This window comes from Chrysemys picta, chromosome 9 (genome assembly GCF_011386835.1).
Source record: "Chrysemys picta bellii isolate R12L10 chromosome 9, ASM1138683v2, whole genome shotgun sequence".
Lineage (NCBI taxonomy): Eukaryota > Metazoa > Chordata > Testudines > Emydidae > Chrysemys > Chrysemys picta.
In genome coordinates, this window is record NC_088799.1 from 92,208,989 (window position 1) to 92,228,609 (window position 19,621).

The 19,621-nt window shown below is 44.7% G+C and overlaps 1 protein-coding gene across 1 annotated transcript in view; it reads right to left on the minus strand.

Annotated features, from left to right (window-relative positions):
* The window catches only part of COMMD5 (COMM domain containing 5), a 32,264-nt gene extending 14,601 nt beyond the window's left edge, over positions 1-17,663 (minus strand). Inside the window, exons 1-4 of the mRNA XM_065556686.1 lie at positions 17,393-17,663; positions 11,996-12,156; positions 10,402-10,430; positions 5,286-5,336 (exon numbers count right to left, since the gene is read on the minus strand). Of these exons, the coding sequence (XP_065412758.1) occupies positions 5,286-5,336; positions 10,402-10,430; positions 11,996-12,156; positions 17,393-17,561 (410 nt within the window). The 5' untranslated portion in view covers positions 17,562-17,663. The remainder of the gene's footprint in view (positions 1-5,285; positions 5,337-10,401; positions 10,431-11,995; positions 12,157-17,392) is intronic.
* Positions 17,664-19,621: the final 1,958 nt, after the last annotated feature.

Consider the following 19,621-nt stretch of genomic DNA (forward strand, 5'->3'; position numbering starts at 1 on the left):
CACATTATACTTGGGACATAATGATATTCATGGGGACCTAAATGAGTGTGTCAGAGTACTCTAAGCAAAATGCATTGCAGCAGGAGAGCATCTGGAATGAACTCCAGGATTGGATGCAGTAACTGAACTACCAATGTCAAAATTAATGACAAACCAATTCCAGACATAGCAGTATTCGCCTAAAAGGAATGTATGAAAATTCAATTGTATAACAAGAGCACACGAATCAGTGAGACACACAGAACCATGGGACCCACTCTAAGCAATGATCTGACAATACAGTAATCTGGATTAAAATTAAATTGTACTAAATTTATTGTAGGTATTAAAAGTTGGAGAATCTAGAGTAATCCCTTTCAAAAAGCAGCTTTAATTTCTCAGTTTATCTGATGGTGTCTATCAGACATGATGCTCTTCTCCCTTTATCTACACAGCTTGACATATCTGAAGCTGTGGTGATATAAAGAGAAATACCATTTTTAATTTTGGAGAGTTTTGGAACTGTCATTTAAGATGCAAAATTATGTGGATAGGCCAGAATGCCTGGAAAACCATAAAAATGAGAGGTTAAATGTTTATTTGAAATGGATTCCTCTGGGATATCTAGTTCATATGAGTTCTGAATCAAAAAATCTAATAGGTCTCACTCCAGTGGTCAGGTACTTAGAATGACTGTACATACATTTATAATTCATTAAAAAAAATGTAGAATTAGGTGTTAGCTCATGCAGCAGATTTGCATGGAAATGATACATGGTCCTACAAGTCCCTCTGTTCTGGTTCTTAAACATGAAGCCAGATTACATTGGATAATCACAGCTGGAGTTAACTCTTCTGAAATTAAAAAAGCTAAATTCTCTAACACAATAGTGGCCTGGATGAAAATACATAATTCATGCACATTCTACCCTCCCTTCAAATGTCTCTCTCCATCACCAACGTTTCACTTGGCACCTATGAACTCTGCATTCTTACATCTACCGTGGTGTAATTCAGAAAGAAAATTACAGAAAGGAAGAAAGAGGAGTAAAACGTATACCTGCTCCCAAGAAATCTGCACTTTGAGCAAAGAGCCGAAACAAGGAAAATTAATAATATTTTGAACTTCTGTAGCATCATTCATCCATTTGTTTTGGGTAAAAACAACAACTAAGAACAAGGAGAAAAGAATTATATCAATAACAATGCTGGGCTTGATTCTCACAGGTGCTGAGTGCCTCCAACTCTCGGTGAGGAACACTCAGCACATGCAAGATCAAGCCATTTATAAATATGGTGAGAGATAAAATAAGAATAGAGGATCCATCTGGGAGAAAGGACCCCCTAGAGAGGGAGAAAAATAGTCTGCTCTAATCCTCCTTGATTTGATGTAGCACACTAATCTATTAAGCTATCAGGTAAATGAATTCTGACTAGTGCAGCACCAGCTATTAACCCTTCTAGAGTATCATCAAATCACCTGGATTGAATTCTCAAGTCAATTTTACAATCAGGCTGGATGACTGAACTCGATCTAGGAAAGTTTCTAACAATTACAGCACAGCATATGGCATGGCACATGTGGTTAGACTGTCAATGAAGCATGCTAATGAATAGGCTCTGTATAATGCAAGTTATAGAAAACTTAATGATGATGAATAATCACAGAAGTGTAGGACTGGAAGGGACCTCAATAGGTCATCTAGTCCAGACCCCAGCACTCATGGCAGGACTAAGTAACAACTAGCTCATTCCTGATAGATGTTTGTCTAACCCAGCGGGCCGCATGCAGCCCAAACAGTACACAGCTGTGACCCAGCTGTCTGCTAAAAATTATCCGGGTCTCAGCTGCCTGGCCCTGCGTGTGGCAGGGGACAGGTCTGGGTCCTGGCTGCCCGCCCCCCACTGGTCTAACCTGTTCTTAAAAATCTCCAATGAAGGGATTCCACCACCTTCCTAGACAATTTGTTCCAGTGCTTAACCATCCTAACCGGAAGCTTTTGCTAATGTCCATACCTACACCTCCCTTGTTGCAATTTAAGCCCATTGCGTCTTGTGCTATCCTCAGAGGTTAAGGAGAACATTTTTTCACCCTCCTCCTTGTGACAACCTTTTACGTATTTTATGTTATGTCCCCTCCTCAGTCTTCTCGTCTCCAAACCAAACAAACCCAGTTTTTTCAATCTTTCCTCATAGGTCATGTTTTGTAGACTTTTAATCATTTTTGTTGCTCTCCTCTGAACTTTCTCCAATTTGTCCACATGGCGCCCAGAACTGGGAGTAAATAGAAAAATTGTTTCTTGTGTCTTGCTTACAACACTCCTGCTAATACATCCCAGAATGTTGTTTGCTTTTTTTGCAGTAGTATTACACTGTTGACTCATGTAGCTTGTGACTGACAATAACCCCCACATTCCTTTCCACAGTACTTCTTCCTGGACAGTCATTTCCCATTCTGTACGTGTGGAATTTGATTCTTCCTTCCTAAGTGAATACTTTGCATTTGTCCTTCTTGAATTTCATCCCATTTACTACAGACCATTTCTCCAGTTTGTTCAGATCATTTTGAATTTTAATCCTATCCTCAAAGCACTTGCAACCGCTCTTAGCTTGGTATCATCTGCAAACTTTATAAGTGTACTCTCTATGCCATTATTTAAATAATTGAAGAAGATATTGAACAGAACTGGACCCAAGGACACATCCCTGAGGAATCCTACTCAATAACCCTTTCCAGCTTGACTGTGAGCTACTGATAACTACTCTCTGGGAACGATTTTCCAGCACCCACATTATAGTAGTTCCATCTAGGTTGTATTTCCCTAGTTTGTTTATGAGAAGATCATGCGAGATAGTATAAAAAGCCTTACTAAAGTCAAGATATACCACATTTAACACTTCCCCCTATCCATAAGGCTTGTTACCCTGTCAAAGATAGCTGTTATGTTGGTTTGACATGATTTCTACTGGACAAATTCATGTTGACTGTTACTTATTACCTTATTATCTTCTACGTGTTTGATTGCTTGACTATTTGCTCCATTATCTTACCAGGTACTAAATGACTAGTCTCCCCAGGGTTGTCCTTTCTCCCTTTTTATAGATTGGCACTATAGTTGCCCCTTTCCAATCCTCTGGAATCTCTCCCATCTTCCATGAGTTTTCAAAGATAATGGCTAATGGCTCAGATATCTCCTCATTCAGCTCCTTGAGTATTAGGATGTATTTCATCAGGCCATGCCAACTTGAAGACATCTAATCTGAGTAAGTAATTTTAACTTGTTCTTTCCCTACTTTAGCCTCAGATCTTGCCTCATTTTCACAGGAATTCTCTATGTTAGATGTCTGATCGCTACTAATCTTTTTGGTGAAAACGAACAAAAAAAGGCATTTAGGACTTCTGCGATTTCCACATTTCCTCTTACTGTCTTTTCCCCCTCATTGGGTAACAGGCCTACCCTGTTCTTGGTCTTCCTCTTGATTCTAATATATTTGTAGAATGTTTTTATTTTACCCTTTGTGTCTCTAGCTAGTTTAATCTCATTTTGTGCCTTGGCCTTACTAATTTTGTCCCTACATGCTTGACTGAATTTTGTCTGTACATACATAATATCTAACTCTTACATAGCATTTCCATCTGTTGGTGAAAGTATCATTATCCCCATCTTACACATAGGGAAACTGAGGGACAAACCCAAAATCATTCTGAGTTTCCCAAAGAAACTGCTGGTCTCCACTGCACCTGACTACTACTACTGGAATTCTGTGCCACTGCGCAATGCAGAATTTGCGCAGAATTAATGTTCCCTGCAGAATTTTATATTTTTATGCAAAATTTGTGATTTCCAGCGAAATGCTTCCTTTTTCCAGTTTTGCATGTTTCCAATGTATTAGTTATGTATACACATTACGTCTCTATGTGCACATGAGCCTGAACACATCCCCCTCTGCTCCCATCTATCACTGAACGCCCCAGCACGCCTGCCTGCACCTGGCATGGGGGCATGCATACCACCCCTGGAGATGAAGGGGGGTTGGCTGGCAAACCATGTACAAGACCCAAGCCACACAAACACCCCCTCTCCCTCCACACACTCACCCTTACACACACACACACACTCTTTGCTGGGTCTCTCTTCTCCATGCTAACTGCCCACTATCCTACAACAAAACTCACCAACCCCCCTCCCATTACGGTGGTGTGACCCAAAAACCTTACAATACACATAGAAGCTTGAACTTGGACAAGACATGACAGACAGACACAAAACAGTCCTTTAGGATGCTAGTGCCCTTTTAGACCAGGTCATTACAATACTTTTGTATAACCTATTTTTGTATAATATTTAATTTCACTGAAACAGAACATAAGTGTCACCAAAATACATCGAGTTCTGTATTAATATGTCTAGTAGAGAATCTATTTGCCAAAAAACATTTCCTGATTTTGTTGTTGTTGTCTGTATTGTTACAGACATACTTGCTGATGGGTATTTTGAAATAAATTACCAAAGGAATTGAAACTGGTGTGATTATATTGTATTTTGACAAAATATGCAGAATTTTTAAATATTGTATGCAGTATTTTTAATTTTTTGGTGCAGAAATCCCCAGGAATACCTGACACAATCTGGGATTTCACCACTTGCCTTCTGTTGCAGATATACTAGTTGAAATTTTCAAGGCAGTTCAAGAGATTCAGCTACACGTCCTCTATCCAAGCAGTGCAAGAACTGTGGCTAAATTCCCTGCACTGTTTCAAACATCTCAACCATTATTTTAATTGTCCATAAACATGCATGTATTCATCATCATGGAACAGTGCATAAAAGTAAGTATGACCCCTGATTCACGGAGCTTACAATGCAAATCATGTTGAGCAAAAGACAAACTACATAGACTGAAGATTGAATCTTCACGGGGAAGGTCAGGGATTTGTGCCTTGAGAAAGGATTTAAATGTGACAAGAGAAGCTGCTTGCTGCACAGAGGTACATAGAATCAGAGTTGTAGGGTGAAATCCTGGACCCTACTTCATTGGGACCAGTTAATCACCCACCATCCTTTAGACCAGTCGCTTTCAACCTGTGGTCTGTGGACCCTTGAGTTTCTGCAGACTATGTCTAAGGGGCCTGCAAAAGGTTGTCGTTACCACAGAACAGTGGTTTTTAATCACATCTAAGATTTCCAAAGGGGTCAGCACCTCCATTTGAAATTTTGTAGGGGTCCGCAAATGAAAAAAGGTTGAAAACCACGGCTTTAGACTTCTGATAAGAGCATGTAAATTGATTTATAAAAATTACGAACCTGTTACCAAAGACCACACTAGCAAAGTCCATGATGAACTCTTCTGGTATCCTTAAAGAAAAGGTCAACAATATTAGACAAATATGTAAGTGTTCTGTAACCACAGATTCCCACCCCTCTCTCTCCAAGTTATATAAACCATTATATAAGTCAAAACACATAGTTTTATCAACATTTTACATTTTTTCCTCAGTTAGAACTACCATCAGATTTTAAGCAATCACTTAAGTTCAGTCAAATTGAGAGGAACACAGCCTAGCAGGATTCTACTACCTTTTATAGCAGGGGTCTTAGGAACTCCCTTTCACATTTCCCTCCTCCCTTGGATAGCCTTTATTCTCTAAAGCAAATGATTAGATACATCAAGTGTGAATTTCAAAGGTGCTCAGCCCTGACCTAACTGCTCTCAGTGACGTCAATTGGCATTTTACCAGTGACTTTAATGGGAGCAGAATTAGGCCAATGCTAGGTGCTTTGGAGAATCCCAACCAATACTTTTTGATTTTACTTCCAGCTTAAAGTTCAGGGGAAAGAGAAGGAAAAGATTTGCAAAGAATGGCACCTCAGAACGATGTGGAAATCTCTGGAATAGCTCAGAGCACTTATTAAAAAAGCCACGTTACATGGACTGTGCAATATTATTAATAATTCACATAATGTCTTAACGCACACAGCAATCGAAGATCAGAAAAGAAAAGGAAAGGTCCCTGTCCTGAATGGCTTATTGGTTATAGGTGAGATCGGAACAAAGAGGAACAAGGTAAGAATTTACACAGAGTGGGGTGTGACCATTAGATCTTGAATGCTTAATGGTAAAGGTGGATTTTAAGTAGCTTCTTGAAGGGGAAGTTTAATTTAAATTAGTGGGGAGGGTATTCCAGGCATATGGAAACACATGGAAGGCGGCACAGAGAGGGAAGTGGGCAAGAGGCAAAGAGGAGTGCTTTTCTGGCTGTGTGCACATCTCCTTCTCCATGAAAGGCAATGGGGTCCTACAATACAAACACTGTCTGAATTATCTGGGCAAGCTTTTTACCTGAAACACCCCAGCAAGGAACAAGGTTCCATGTGGCAAACAACTCTTCCTGACTTCTCCTCTGTAAGGGCTGAACAAAGGGGATGTAATGGTACTTCTCAATGCACTGTGTTTATTGTCCTGGTGTGGATTACTCAAACACATAAGACGTACTAATACCACCTTTGCTACTGCATTATTTTTGCAATTCAAAATATGTTTTCAGGAAACCAACAATGTGCAGACATTGTCCCTGGCTCAAGCAGCTTACATTTTAGTCCAGTCACAGAAGGAAGAGATCAGACAAACAGTGCTGAACTAGAGACGGTGTAAGTATCCAGCAGTGATCATTTTTCAAAGGATTTGTTGAAAAGAATGTTTCAAGGAGGGATCTGTGGGACGAGGAGCAGACTGTGAGGACACCCGTATCCAGTGTTACTGGACCAGGTGCTGACCAGCGCTAAAAAACTACTAAGTATGCAGAGAAAAATATTCCTGGCAGTGGTCACAGACTCACTCCCACTGGCTCAGCGGCTTCTGTTTTGCTAAATGAAAGGTGAATTTGAGAGACTGCTATTCTCTCTGCTGATGAAAGTGCATGCCTGGAGATAACCTCCGTGTTGTGATACTGGATGACAACTAGAGTGACAATCAACAGTGATGTAATCAATCCTAAGTGGGTTTGCTCTCCCTGCCTCCTTTTCCACTAGATCTATTGAGGCAGGGGTAAGGAACTAAAGACCATAAAAGCACCTGAGAGTTACAGGACCTTTGCTTGTCTGATTCCAGCCAAAAAAGTTTTCAGCCTCACTGAAGGGAATGGTAAAGACTATGGGGAAGGCGAAAGCAAGGATATGACTCAAGCCCATAACTTCTGGAGGAGAAATGACAACTTGCTGTCTCTCTGCTCTGGCCAAATTCTGGCAGCATCAATAGAAGATGGCTATTGCTCAGCCAGGTACATGTGTACCTCATGCATGTGGTCGTGGTGCCAATGAGAAATCTTGGCCCAATGACCCACGCCAGTTGATGCACATGGAGATATTTCTTTGGTTAATTAATACATCCCTGGGGCAGTGAGTGTGTGCTTTGCCTCCAGCTCAGATATGCTGTGCAACAATATCAATGTCATTTCCCATAAGAATCACTGAAGTTGTGAAATGAGCCAATACACCTAAAACTTTCAAAATCTCTCTGCATGCCCTTGTGACCAGAAAGACACTATTTACTCATTTAAAAATCTAGTCTCAAAGTGAGCAGAAACAATGATTTAAAGAAAAAAAAATCATTCAGAGATGAAAATGTTAGAAGACATCTCCCCTTAAGTTAACTAGCTTATTAGACTCTCCCGAGGGCACCAGAGAAGACTACCAGTGTAAACTTCTAGGTCTGAGAGCAGCATGAATGTACAGGCAAGTTAACTTTTATGGCTACGCCAGCCACATTAACAGCAGCAATGAGGCATGTGTATTGTCACTCTTATGTACTTTCTTCTTCTAGTAATCCAGGCCAATCCTGTAACAAGAGTCACCTAGGCTGACTAATGAAGACCTTCCTGTGGGGAAAAGTGTTGGTAACATGATTAATCTATTAGTAGGAGGGGAAAAAAACCCCATACAAGTGTGAGGCAATGGCACTGTGGTCAAGTGGCAAGAGCAGGGGACTGGATATCAGGAGTCCTGGATTCTATTTCCAACTCTAACACTGACTTGTGCTTTGGAAAGTTTCATTTCTCAACCCCAATTTCCTCTGTACAACAGGGATAATATTTACCTACTCACAGGTGGCATGGAGGTTTTAGAGAGTCCTGTGGCACCTTTAAGACTAACAGATGTATTGGAGCATAAGCTTTGGTGGGTGAATACCCACTTCATCAGACGCATGTTTAGGACTCTCTGTTGCTTTTTACAGATCCAGACTAACACGGCTACCTCTCTGATACATGGGGGTTTTATTATTTCTTGAGCACATAAATGCACTTCTTAATGTCCAACACAGAGAAGACAAGGCTCCTGCCTCATTCTAGGCAACCAAGTTCAGACCCAGTACACCAGATGTTCCAGGATTGGAAAGTCAAATATCCAAGTGGTGCACATTTATTTAAAAAAATGGGTTCACGTTGAAAAGGCTTCTTAGAAAAATGCAAAGGAGGCAGGGCAATTCATTGACCTAGATGAAGAGGGAGACTGTCCCAAGCAGTAGGGGTAGCATGGAAGATGACACAAAGATGAAATGGGGACAGAGTACAAAGAGGGATGGGGTTAGGCAGGAGGCTTGGATGGAATGAGGGGATAACTGAGAGGTCGGCAGCCCCTGCTAGCGACTAGGATGTGATTGCCAACAACCTTGAGGAAAGTAGCTTTGGTGGAATGAAAGAGGCAGAAGCCAGAATGCCGAGGAGCTAGGAGAGAGAATGTTTGTAAAATAATTTGAGATCCTGGCACAAAAGACATTACACAGATGCACAAAACATTAAAACAAACAATGCAGGGTATAGGTTGCGTTTTCTCTTATTTCTCCCCATTTCTGTGTTCAGCAACAAACCAGGAAGATCACTACTATGCAGTGAGGACTAGCTTATAGTGCCTGAACGTCTATACAAAGATATTCTCTCTGGATAGACTGAAATGGATTTTGACTAAGTCTTTGTAACAAACATTGTGCTTTGCTGGCTAATTAGCACAAGCGATCACAGCTGAACAATGCAGTAGGATTTCACGAGTGTTATATCATTGTCCTTTCAAAGCAAAAAGTAGGACAGTTCCTCAACTTCTGAAATGTTGTCATTGTCTTAGCAAACATACTAACAAAAACAAAATATTGCATGGCGGGTGTGTGTGCGCAGGTCACATTTGTATAACCTACATTAAGGACTAAATTGTGCCATCTCCCCAATGTGTGAAATTTACTGCATGAGTTCAATGCCAAATCATATCTTATACAACGCCTGAATATTTCTCCTGGCTTCACATGACCTCATTATCAAAGTATTACATGTACATTACATCTGAACAGGACCATGTTACATTACACTCATCTCACACTCAGTTGATATCATGGTAATAAGCAAAGTGATAATCAAGCTTTTTGGGGGGAGGTGGGCAACGGATAGAAGGGGTGAGGCAAGGATGAAGTGGCAGGCTCAGCTCTTTGTTATCTTGCATCTGAAGGATGAACTCAATCCCTTACAGAGTTCTTTCAGCAGGTCCATGGGTGTGATGCTATATTGATCACTCTGACATTTTAAAACAAACCTAACTTTGAAGAGCTTTTTTTTTTAAAAGGTAGTGTTTGGTGAAAGCTTCTGGTCTGACAGCCTGGAGCCTCAAATCCTCTATCTACAGATCAGGTACAGCCCAGACAGCAATAACACAATTTCCTTTATTTATGCCACACTCTTTCTGTGGGTACGTCTACACTTACCGGAGGGTCCGGCAGCAGGCAATCGATGTTCTGGGATCGATTTATCGCGTCTGGTTTAGACGCGATAAATCGATCCCGGATCGATCCCGGAAGTGCTTGCCGTCGACGCCGGTACTCCAGCTCGGCGAGAGGAGTACGCGGCATCGACGGGGGAGCCTCCCTGCCGAGTCTGGACCCGCGGTAAGTTCGGACTAAGGTACTTCGAATTCAGCTACGTTATTAACGTAGCTGAATTTGCGTACCTTAGTCCGAAGTGGGGGGGTTAGTGGGGACCAGGCCTGTGTCTCAGCCATGATCTGGAGAAAAGCTGGCTAGGATTGTGGCTGGTTTTACCTTCATGTTCAATCCTTGGAGTCTCAAGCGTGGACTGCCAATCATGGTGGTGCTTTTGTGATGGAGTTACTTGTTCACAGGGAACTGGACTGAGAACACCAGCTCGTTTCACAAAGGCTGTCACTAGACAGTATCCACTTTTGGATTATACTGACCTGGGCTGGTTTTCAACTGGTGACCTAGAGGAGACTGGCTTGAGGAACTGGCAATGAGACATAGAGCTGCTCTCTCCCACAAAGAGCAATAACATTTAAAAAGTTGATTACAGCGGCCTGTTCCCCTACAGGGTAGCAACTACACAAAAACAGTTATAGTGAGCAATTTAGATGAAATAAATGGGCATACCTAAGCTCCTGAAGATCTTCCTTAAAAACCTACAAAGACAAGGAATGTGCAATTTACATACTGTAGACTTGAAAACTGGTTCCGCATTAAAAAGATATACATTTACAAGAACTAAAATAGTGGTTACTTGCTTGTTAGCGCGCCCCCCTCCCCCAATTTTATTCCATGCTAATAGTCCTGAGATGGTAAAATGGATGCTGGATAGGATTTCCAGACATGCCTAAGTGACTTAGGAGCAGAAGTCAACGCTCAATGGGACGTATGCTCCTAAATCACTTAGGTCTATACATACTGCCCACCATTGGCAGCAGCATGTAGGGCATAGGTAGCTACCTGCTGCAGTGGAAGGCAAGCTGTGTCTACAGTGTGATGTGTAGCTACATGAATCAGTGAAAGGCTCTGGCAGCAGGACTCCTAAAAATAGCAATGTAGACGGGAGAGGCACTGCTTGGGCATGTAGAGAGCTGTGTAGTGTACTTACCCACAGGGTTCAGGCTTGTCTTTACTTGCCTAAGCAGTGCCTCACCACTGTTTATACACTAGATAGGGGATGTGCAGTGCATGTACTCTACACACTGCTGGAAGGAGTGTGTTGTGTAGACGTTCTCTTAGACACATTTGAAAACTCCACCCATTAGTTTTAAGAAAAACCTCTGTCATTCCATTTTTATTAAATCTACATGTTCTTCCTTTGGAATCATGTTGTGGTCTCTGAAAACACTTTAGGGGTGCTTGTTTAAACTATTAGAACAAAACAGAAGTTGCAAAAGATAAATTCTGACCACTAAAGAAACTTCATCACTGTAACAGCATGATGGGAGATCCCTCCCAACACCACCCTATGACAGAGGAAAAAGAACATCTTGACACATAAGATGCCAGGAAGCTAAAAGCAGACACATTTAAAATAGAAAATAAGATTAGACAAAAAACATAAGTTAAAATAAAGCAAAAGGTAAGGGAAACAAAATCACAAAATCATACAGAACAATGGGGGGAATTGAAGCAGAGAGATTAAGTGACTTGTCCAAATTCACATAGAATGTGTAGCAGAACCAGGAACAGAACTCAGGTCTTCTGACACTCAGTGCCATATCCTAACCATGCACTTATCTTTCCTCCGAGATACACATACAAGGCAAGGAAAAACAGGTGTGCAGCACAATTTCACACGTTTTTTCTAAACACACACACACACATATATAGATAGTGTGGGAAAAAAGTTGATGGCAAAAGAAATTACAAATTATCAAAAAAAGAGAGACGGCTACAAAATGAAGACAAATAAAACAGACAAGCACAACCAGAATGCAAGCTGCTGAAGTAGAAAATGGATACAAGTAAATCTTTTCCATAAACTAAGTTTTTCCATAAACGTCTGCAGAAGTATCTTGTAAATCTATACTTCAGGTCTTTTTAAAAACAGAACAACAAGATTAGTAGCAACAAATGCATTCCCAGCAGAGATCCTTCTACCAGTTTCTCATGACCTTTTTGAGCTGAGTGACACACCCCCGCATGGAGAAGTTTATGCTGTAATTTGCAAGTGACACAACCTTAATTTATCAAGGCACCATGCACTCCTAGTACTTACTTCTTGTTTGAAAGTCAATAAGGGAAGCCGCAGGGCCTCTCTGAGAAGAGTATACATGCCAGAGATGAGGGAAGTGAGCTGCTCTTCTGACAGATCAACGCTTTCTGCAATCGCCCTCACAGATTCTTTGCAATCTTTTCCTTCCAATGCACTAACAACGACTGCAAAGAAACCAACAGGATACTCCTTTAAAATGGGGAAAGTGCGATGTGTGCGTGCACATCCAAGCAAAATTATGGAAATATTTGTGTGTATGAGGAGGCTGGTGTTTTCCCCCGGGTATTAATATATCACTCCATGTCTTTGTAAACACAACTGATTGTTTACCAGGTCTGTTGTGCAACAACATATTGCACACAAAGCTCGAGTTGATGGAATAAGAGTTACGGTTTAAAGTGGAACTGTCAGCAGCAGTGGGCGAGTGATTCGCTCAGGGAACTGGAAATGGGATACAAACGCTTTCATCATTATGTACTCCTGGGGGAATTCTGCACCGCTGCGCATGCACAGAATTTATGTTCCCCGCAGAAAAATGACTTTCTGACAGGGAAGCAAAGGGAAGCCACAAGAGCGGTCATGTGACCCTCCCCAGCAGTATGCTTTGGGTGCCCAGGGCAGCCGGCAGAGAGGTAAATCACTGTGGAACAGAGGGCAGGACTGGGGAAGACCCAGCTGGTGGCACCTACCCTGCGCTGGGTTCAGTGCTAGTCCCGGGTGGGCTGGATAGGATGGGACTCCTCTTCCCCTGCACGGCATCCAGGGCCAGGTCAGACCCACCCCCAGATTTCTACCCGGGCTGCAGGAAGTGCTGCAAACTGTCCCCACTCCCTGCACCCATCACTCCTCAGCTACAGGGGGACGGATCACTGTATGGGGAGCTGTTCCTCCATCCACCCAATCCCCATGCATCCAGACTCCCTCATACCCAGACCCCCTCGCTGAGCCTCACACCCCATATCCAGAACCCCTCTGCCAAGCCCCACTCCCCCTGCACTCGGACCAGCCTGATGAGCCACCTGCACCCCGATCCCCACTCCACTGGCCCCAACCAGCTACATCTGGATCCCCACCAACTGAGCCCCACTCTCCCAGCATCTGGACCTCCACTGACCCCCCCTACAGAGCTCTATCCCCCCACATCCACCACCCCCCCACCGCTGAGCCTCAACCACCTTCACCTGGACCCCCCTGCAGAGACCAATTACCATTGCAAACCCCCCAACAAGCCCCTGTGCATCCATATCCCCCCCCCGCACCCCGATCCCCCACTGAGCCATCCACACCCAGATTGCCCCACACAGAACTCTCTCAACCCACACCTGGATCCCCCAATGCTAAGCCCCTCCACACTTGGATCCTGTCTTGCTGAGCCTGTCTGCCCACACCTGGTGCACCTGGCACAGAGGGGCAGGGCCCTGGGGTGTTTCTGGGGCAGGCTGGGTCCTTGCACTGTGTCAGGGTTGGGTGCAGCCTCATTGCTGAGTCCATATCCTGGAGGGAGTCGGGGGGAGCTGCAGAGAGATCTCTCACCTCTGTGCAGGCAGTGCTCCCCAATGCCAGGCTGGAGCCTCCACATTTATTTGACAAATAACATTTGCAGAATTTTAAAATATTGTACGCAGAATTTTTTTGGCACAGAATGTCCTCAGGAGTAATTAGGTCACCAGTTTAAATTTGATGTGGGCGTGTAGTGACAAAGTCTTTCACGTCACAAGTCTGGTTTGGTGGTTCACCTACTTTAGGATGGCCTGTAGCTCTGACACTTGTTTAGTAGGAGCAGGACTAGGAGAACTAACTTGCTTCTCATCAGCTTTAGATACCACAGAGAGTTGGAAATGACACCCTGGTTGCAAGCTCAGCAGACAGGTTAAATATTGAATGGGCATGGAGGTAAAGTGAAACTAACTCTTTTTAGCTGACCTCTCTGGGTCAACATCAATGCACATTTCTGGAGCAGTTTGCACTGGTGCTAATGGTGCAGTACCAGCACCAAAGGTCAGCCAGGCTTCAACATCATAAAGAGACACCTTTGGTTGGACTCCCTAAGACCGTCAATATATAATTATTTTTCCACATTCCACATACACAAAGGCTTATAAAAATGAATTTGGCTTATATAAAAATTTTGCTTCTACAATCACATCTGTGTGGGCAGACCTCACAAACACATGAAGCCCCACTGAGAAAGATAAATGTCTGCCTACATGGATGGGTTTGCAGGATCAGGCCTTTAAATTGGACATTTATTCTGCTCCAGATTTACCTCCTGAAATAAAATATGAAAAGTTAAAAATGGCCAGGCTGGGACAACAGCTTAACATTAAGGTTAAAAAATAAAACAAGTTTTAACTGAATTGCCAAACTTCCTTGTGGTATTAAATGGATTTCACTCACTACCAGCTTCTATTTTTGGACAATTTTACTTCCTTTTGTACATTTTAAAATGTCTTTAAATGCAGTGAAAGATTCTAAATAATCAGAGCAGTAGACTGAAATCTTCAGTATTTATCCACAGAACAGATGTAATATGGGCAGTGCCAGTACAAGATTTCCCACAATGTTGGAAAATGACTCAACACTAAAGCTGAGGAATCGTCTTTAAAGGAGAAGGGGAAGATTCCTTCTTCACTGAAACTGCCTAAAAGAGTGTCAATTAGTACCAGTGGTGAGGATGTTTTTTCTGTTAACGTTTGTCCAGTAAGTGCACGTCCAGACTCGAAAAGCAGGTTGTGTTTTAAAACACATTAGCTGGTTCTGAACAACCCTAGCATGGGTAGAAGAATGGGAGGGGGCAGGTGGTGAGATCAAGCTAACACATTTTCAAACACAATTAACCCAAGCTACGGTAAGTGCAACATCTTGTTTAAAATCACGTCAGTTACAACATATTAACTAGTATGTTTTAAAACAACCTGTTTTCCTCATTTGGACATGACCTAGAAATTGGACTGGTATCAATAATCAAATAGAAATGACTTTGGTTTATATAAAAATTTTGCTTCTACAATCACATCTGTGTGGGCAGACCTCACAAGCAGACACATGCCAACAAATGATCCAAGAAGCGAAAGGTTCCTTCTCTCATTACTGAATCCTATGAGTATTTCTCTTCAAATCCATTCGATCTATTTTACAATGTATATTACACCAGGGGTTCTCAACCTTTTTCTTTCTGAGTCCCCCCTTCCCCAACATGCCATAAAATCTCCCTGGCCCACCTGTGCCACAACAACTGTTTTTCTGCATATAAAAATCAGAGACAGCGTTAGGGGGTAGCAAGCAGGTCAATTGTCCAGGGCCCCACGCCACCGGGGGCCTTGTGAAGCTAAGTTGCTCAGACTTTGGCTTCAGCCCTGGATGGCGGGTGTAGAGGCCCCAGGCTTCAGACTCATGTGGTGGGACTTCGGCTTTCTGCCCTGTGCCCCAGCAAGTGCCAAATCCTGCTTGGCAGACCCCCTGAAACCTGGTTGCGGCCCCCAAGGAGGCCCCAGACCTCTGGTTGAGAACCACTGTATCACACTACCCTAGAATGCCTACTGTTTAATCCACACGTTGTAAAGAACTGCATAGCTTTACTGGATTGATTGGAATGCTGGTAACCACATTATAGTAACATTTCCAGTTGATAGTTTTTTAAGATTGACTATTGGTAGGCAGCATGTCCAGTGGATAGGGCACAGGAGACCTAGGTTCTCATCCAGGCTCTGGAAGTGACACAGATGACTTCTCTGCACCTTAGTTTCTCCATCTGTCGAAATGGGATAACACTAAAAACATTAAAAATCCTTGTGAGCTAGGTAAACTAAATGCTGATTGAGATCAATGAAGAGAGCGTGCTGTATAAGTGCAAACATTGTTTTCAACATGAAACATTTCATCACGCATCCACTGAGTCAGAGCTAACATGCCATTAGTTTATGCTGTCAGACTTGCATTCAGCCTGTAATATCTTTGGCAGGATAACCTTGAGACTCTGGTCTGTGAATTTCTACAACTTCAACTCAGGGGTTGTATGACATTGCATATCATTTGACATTAGCTATAATATATAGTATGATATATAAACAAATTCACCATGCCTTCCAAGGCTGCCAATCCTTCAATGGAATATTAGTTTGTAGTACATGTGCGCTCACCATACATCAGCATGTCAGCAAGAGGAAAAGATGGGTAGAGGGAGACCTGTGCTAGCTCGGCTTATTCTGGAAAAGTCTGTTTCCTTTGGTTGTAAGTGAAAAGTAACTAACAGTTTGAGAGCCGATGGAAGATTGTTTACATGTTCTAGTTACAATAGCATTTTTGAGAGACTGTTTGCTCCCTCTACAGAAGGAAGTGGGAAATGCACAATGAACTCATCATGAAATCTTTACCACCGACATTAAACCACTATGGGATTTAGGGAGAAGAGGGACATGTTTCTGTGTTACCTAGTCTCCAGTCCTCCCTTGTTAATAGTGGGCTGGACAAACATGGATCTACTTCCAATTTTACCTGACTATCCAGTGAATCTGGCAATTTGTAATTCCATCGCTTACAATTATTACATAGCTGCCGATATAGCTTCAGTCATGAGGCGTTGCTCCATTCTCACCCCAAAACACTAGCACTATGAAGATTCCTAATCCCAACTAGAGCCAGACCATTACAGCCCTGCGCAGATATAAAATTTGTATCCGCATCCAATCCACAATCCGAAAAATAATCTGCGGATGCAGATATCTGGCGGATTTGCAGAGCTCTACAGACCATCTTAATCTAATAACAGTCTACTTGTCCACTTCTTGGAGTGCTTAGCTTTCTGTTATTCAGATCCAACACTCTCAGTGAGTGGTTTGATCAGGAGACCAAGCATGTGGCTTCTGGTGCCAAAGAAAATTCAGTGTCCAAAACTGAAGTGATGTCAGTTGATTAAAGGGTATGAGCAGGACCTTCCTATCCATATGGGGAGTGGGAGGGTGGTACCCAGTGGGGAGGAGAGGTGCAGGACCCCAAGGGGAACAGGACCCCTCCGCCCGTTGCAGGGGGGGTGCAGGACCCCCCGGGGAGGAGCTGGGAGCCCCTGCCCGTTGCATGGGGGGGGGGGTTCAGGACCCCCCGGGAGGAGCTGGGAGCCCCTGCCCGTTGCATGGGGGGGGTTCAGGACCCCCCCCCCGGGGAGGAGCTGGGAACCCCTGCCCGTTGCATGGGGGGGGGGGGTTCAGGACCCCCCCGGGGAGGAGCTGGAAGCCCCTGCCCATTGTGTGTGTGGGGGAGGGTCAGGAGGCCCCTGCCCGTTGGGGGGGGGCACAGGACCCACTAGGGGAGCAGGACCCCCCTGCCCGTTGGTGGGGGAGGGGGGCAGGAGCCCTGCCCAAGGGGAGGCAGGGGGCGGGGAGGGCAGCCCGGGCCCGGCCGTACCTGTCAGCAGGCGGCGGAAGGTTTCCTGGCTCAGGCCCCGCACGCCCCTGGCCATCGCCTCCACCTCGGCGGGCAGCCGGGCCCCCAGGAAGCTGACTCTGCCCAGGCTGCTCTCGCCGTGCACCGGGTGCGAGTAGGGCGGCGACCCCGCCTTCCCGGCTGCAGCCATGGCGGCCCGAGCGCCCGGCTCTCCGGCTCAGCTCGCAGCCCCGCGCCCGGCCGCTCCGCCTGCCCAGCGCGCCCCCTGCTGGGCCGAGGCAGACGCGGCAGCGCCCGGCCCGCCGCCGCTTGGGAAGCTGGGAGACTGGCGCAGGGGCTGGGGGGAAGTGGGGGGATGGTGTAAAATGCTTGGGCCCAGACTTAGCCTGAAGTAAAGCAACGCTGAGAACTCCCTGCAGTGCTCATGTTTGTGCAGATGTTTGCAGCTGGCTGCAGGTCTCCCACTAAACCAATTCAGGTCCCTATTTCATAGCCAGCATCGGTAACAACAGAATTACAGACACACCACAAGGCAGGGAAAAGGCACTCTCCTGGGCTTTCCCTGTTAGCTTTACTGGGATTTTAGGGAAGGGAAAATATAGAAGAGAGAAAGAGAAAGGAGGCAAATACAAATGAGAAAAAGAAGGCGCCCTAGAGAAACCTGATGCAGAAGAACAGAGAAAGAAGCCAAATCCATCAACATGAAAAAAGCCTGAACATCAGCATGAGACTGAAATCAATGGCAGAAACTGGTAGACACCCTATGCTCCTGAGGGTGCGGAGGAGAAAGAAAGAAATACAAAAGAGTAAAAAGAAGGGGAAAGAGACGCAGAAAAATAGATACAGGATCAAACTCACAGAACTAGACATTAACACATGTAGCTGTCAAATAACTATTAATTCAATTCCTCTTCTCATCTATGTTTGTGACTCGGCTCTCCCCTCAGACGTAGCTGTTATTGTGTGTGGGGTTTGTGTTTCGGGGTGTGGTATGTTGAATTATGTGTATAATGCAGTTATATGCTGCTGGGTATGTTGGATGTGTATGTGGCTGGCTCTGGTGGGTGCTGCATATGGGATGTGTACAGCTGTGTGTGTAGGGGGTGTTGCTGAGTGTGGTGTATATTGGATGTGTGGCTGGGATGGTGTGTGCGCACGGCTGGTGTATGCTGGGTATGGTGTGTGTGTGGCTGGTGTATGCTGGGTCTGGGCTGTGTGCATGGCTGGGGTTGCTCCTGGGTATAAGTTGTGTGTGTGTGTTGCCGGGGATGGGATTTGTGTGTGTGGCAGGGGGTGTTCCTGGGTATGGTGTGTGTGTGTGTGTTGCTGGGGATGGGGTATGTGTGTGTGACAGGGGGTGTTCCTGTGTATGGTGTGTGTGGCTGGTGTATGCTGGGTGTATTGCTGGGTACTGGCTGTGTGAATGGCTGAGGTTGCTCCTGGGTATAAGTTTTGTGTGTGTGTGTTGCTGGGGATGGGGTTTGTGTGTGTTGCAGGGGGTGTTCCTGGGTATGGTGTGTGTGAGTGGCTGGTGTATGCTGGGTCTGGGCTGTGTGCATGGCTGGGGTTGCTCCTGGGTATAAGTTGTGTGTGTGTGTTGCCGGGGATGGGATTTGTGTGTGTGACAGGGAATGTTCCTGGTGTATGCTGGGTGTATTGCTAGGTACGGGCTGTATGAATGGCTGAGGTTGCTCCTGGGTATAAGTTGTGTGTGTGTTGCTGGGGATAGGGTATGTGTGTGTGACGGGGGTGTTCCTGGGTATGGTGTGTGTGTGTGGCTGGTGTATGCTGGGTCTGGGCTGTGTGCATGGCTGGGGTTGCTCCTGGGTATAAGTTGTGTGTGTGTGTTGCTGGGGATGGGGTATGTGTGTGTGACATGGGGATGTTCCTGGGTATGGTGTGTGTGGCTGGTGTATGCTGGGTGTATTGCTGGGTACGGGCTGTGTGAATGGCTGAGGTTGCTCCTGGGTGTAAGGTGTGTGTGTGTTGCTGGGGATGGGATATGTGTGTGTGACGGGGGTGTTCCTGGGTATGGTGTATGTGTGTGGCTGGTGTATGCTGGGTCTGGACTGTGTGCATGGCTGGGGTTGCTCCTGGGTATAAGTTGTGTGTGTATGTGTGTTGCTGGGGATGGGGTATGTGTGTGTGACAGGGGGTGTTCCTGGGTATGGTGTATGTGTGTGGCTGGTGTATGCTGGGTCTGGGCTGTGTGCATGGCTGGGGTTGCTCCTGGGTATAAGTTGTGTGTGT